Below are 2,491 nucleotides of genomic sequence, written 5' to 3' on the forward strand. Positions count from 1 at the left end.
TGCTTCACAACAATGTCCACTGATGTTAAAAACCTTGAAATGGAGACATTCCCTAATCTCTTACTCATGAAGACAAATAACCCTTGAAACCACACATCATAAGAATAAACAACAATGGAAAAATATTATAAAATATAATATAAATGACTAATCAATTAATAAATCAATTAAATGACTGGTTTTATAAATGATCATATGATTAAATGGAATAATAAAATGATTAAATGATAAATGATTATAAATGAATGATTATAAAAGAAAGAAAATAAATCAACAGATGCTTGCTCTCTTGAAGTAACACACATTGCTATGAAGAATCCTCTAAACCCTCAAATCTTTAGAGGTTGTTTTCCCAAAATATTTTTTATTATATGCACTGAATTTTGAATCTGACTTTATTCAATGTTTTAGACTTATGTTCTTTATTATTACAAAATGTATGTAAATGCATCCATATTTAGTTAGGCAATGCCTCAACTGCACGTTTAAACAACATTTAAAAAAACTTGAAATATAAGAAAATTCTCTGAATGTACTGTGATTAATCAACTGAGGAAGTATGGTGATGTTTTATATAGTTTTTACCCCATTCACCTGTAGCGTTCTTCCTCTAAACTCATGTTACATCATTAGAGTCCAGGGAACAGGTAGAATTTCTTTACAAGGGTTGTCCTTTCAATACACGGCAATAGTTTCTTCTTGTGTGTGAAACGTGGGTCGTTCTCCATGCGTGAGGCGATCTATAAAAGAAAAGATCATATTTGAATGTGACAAGAAGCAAACTCATTCATTTTAACTGAGCAGTGCACTTGGGGTGAATAAAATGAAAGAGATAGCAGGAATAAAGAAAAACAATTTACCCTCCTGAACAACTCCATAATGTCATATTTATGAGCGCTTGTACTGAACACATCCACTATGTAATTGAAGAAATAACTTCCATTGTGAGGATTCCTGTATGCACAGACATCTGTGGAGATAATTCAGTCATTGTCAAGTCATACAATAAAGTACAAAGCAACCTTTGAAAGTTTGCTCATTAAAGAAGAAACGTTTGCCATTTTGGATGATGTTTCATCAAACATTTGAGTTTCAGCAGTTCACCATGGCAGTTTCTTCTTCAGAGTGTGAAACAAACTAATATATTTAACAAAAGGAAAACTAAGTTGTTTTAATAGCTTCTACCTGACCTTGGGAACAAAATGAACTGCCAAATGTAATCAACAAATCAATCTCATTTCAGCAATCAGTGTTTCTGAGGACTCACCAGGGAGGCTGGACATAAAGCAGACAAAGTCTTTCTCCTTGTGAACCCAGGAGTCTGATTCAAACGCACTGTCACTAACATACACACCTCCATCATCACCTGGACAGAGAAATGATTCATGTGTGGGACATTTTCACATACTGTGAATGACTTGATATTGCAGCATGCAAGGTGAATAAATTAAGAAACAGTTACTGGGAAATACAAAGAGAAATGAGAAATTGCAATGCAATAACAGCATGTTATTGTCGTACCTCCTCTGCAGGCCTGAATGAGAATAACCTTTGGTTTATCAATCAGAGCTGGACAATTGACTGAGTTCAGATGGGAGAAGATGTTCTCAACAAAGAAGTAATCATTGGGGTTCTTTCTCTGATAATGGACACCTAAAATGGCATCTTTATTGTCAAATCTGTCCCCATGGGACATGATGACCACAAAGGTGCTGTCCGAGTCTCGATGTTCATAACGTTTAGAGAAGTTCTTGACTGCTATATTTATTGCCTGTGAATAAATAAACAATATGTTTAGAAGAATTGCATGGTATAAAATATATAGTATATCTAGATATAAATGTGTTCACATTTCTGTTTCCACATTAGAAACCTATTAGCTCAACATAGACAAGATTGGTTTCACAAAGCCGGACTTTTGTCTTACGCACATCTCCAGAGAGATTTGTGTGTTTCTCAACGCTGTAACCCAAAGCTCTCAGCAGCCACTCCATGTTCTCCTCATCTAGCTCTGCCCCGGGCCTGTTGTACTCACTACGGTCAAATGTAATGTTGTTGATTAGCAGAGCTGAGCCTTTCCTCCAAGAACTGCTTGTTGGCATATAAACCTATGAAAAAAATAAAAAAAACATCAGAATTATGCACGATTAAAACACATGCAACTCCAGATGATCAATCTACATAAAATGCCATGAAATCGTTTGGTTTACCCATATCTCCAATATTATATAGATAATCTATGTCAATCTATGTTAAAATGTATTTCATTGCTGTGATCAAAGCTGAATTTTCAGCATAATTACTCCAGTCTTCAGTGTCACGTGATCCTTCAGAAATCATTAGGCTTGTTCGACTTCATGCGGCGCAGCAAAGATCGGCTGCCGCCTGACAAAAGCAATGCATTCTGGTTAGAACATTTGTCCGACTACAGCTACAACCGGAAACGAACAATTAAATTAATTTTCTACCTATTAGATTGTGTTTTATTAAC

The 2,491-nt window shown here is 35.1% G+C and overlaps 1 protein-coding gene across 1 annotated transcript; it reads right to left on the reverse strand.

Moving 5' to 3' along the window:
* Positions 1–530: 530 nt before the first annotated feature.
* On the reverse strand, positions 531–2,214 carry LOC107723996 (caspase-1-B-like). The gene is made up of 6 exons (XM_016532760.1): positions 2,182–2,214; positions 1,932–2,108; positions 1,522–1,771; positions 1,268–1,366; positions 861–970; positions 531–740 (listed from the first exon to the last, which is right to left on the reverse strand). Exons 1-6 carry the CDS (start codon positions 2,212–2,214, stop codon positions 630–632), a joined length of 780 nt encoding a protein of 259 aa, XP_016388246.1. The 3' UTR covers positions 531–629.
* Between the last annotated feature and the right edge of the window lie 277 nt (positions 2,215–2,491).

The sequence above is a fragment of the Sinocyclocheilus rhinocerous genome, unplaced genomic scaffold (genome assembly GCF_001515625.1).
Source record: "Sinocyclocheilus rhinocerous isolate Xijiao unplaced genomic scaffold, SAMN03320098_v1.1 scaffold18524, whole genome shotgun sequence".
Classification (NCBI taxonomy): domain Eukaryota; kingdom Metazoa; phylum Chordata; class Actinopteri; order Cypriniformes; family Cyprinidae; genus Sinocyclocheilus; species Sinocyclocheilus rhinocerous.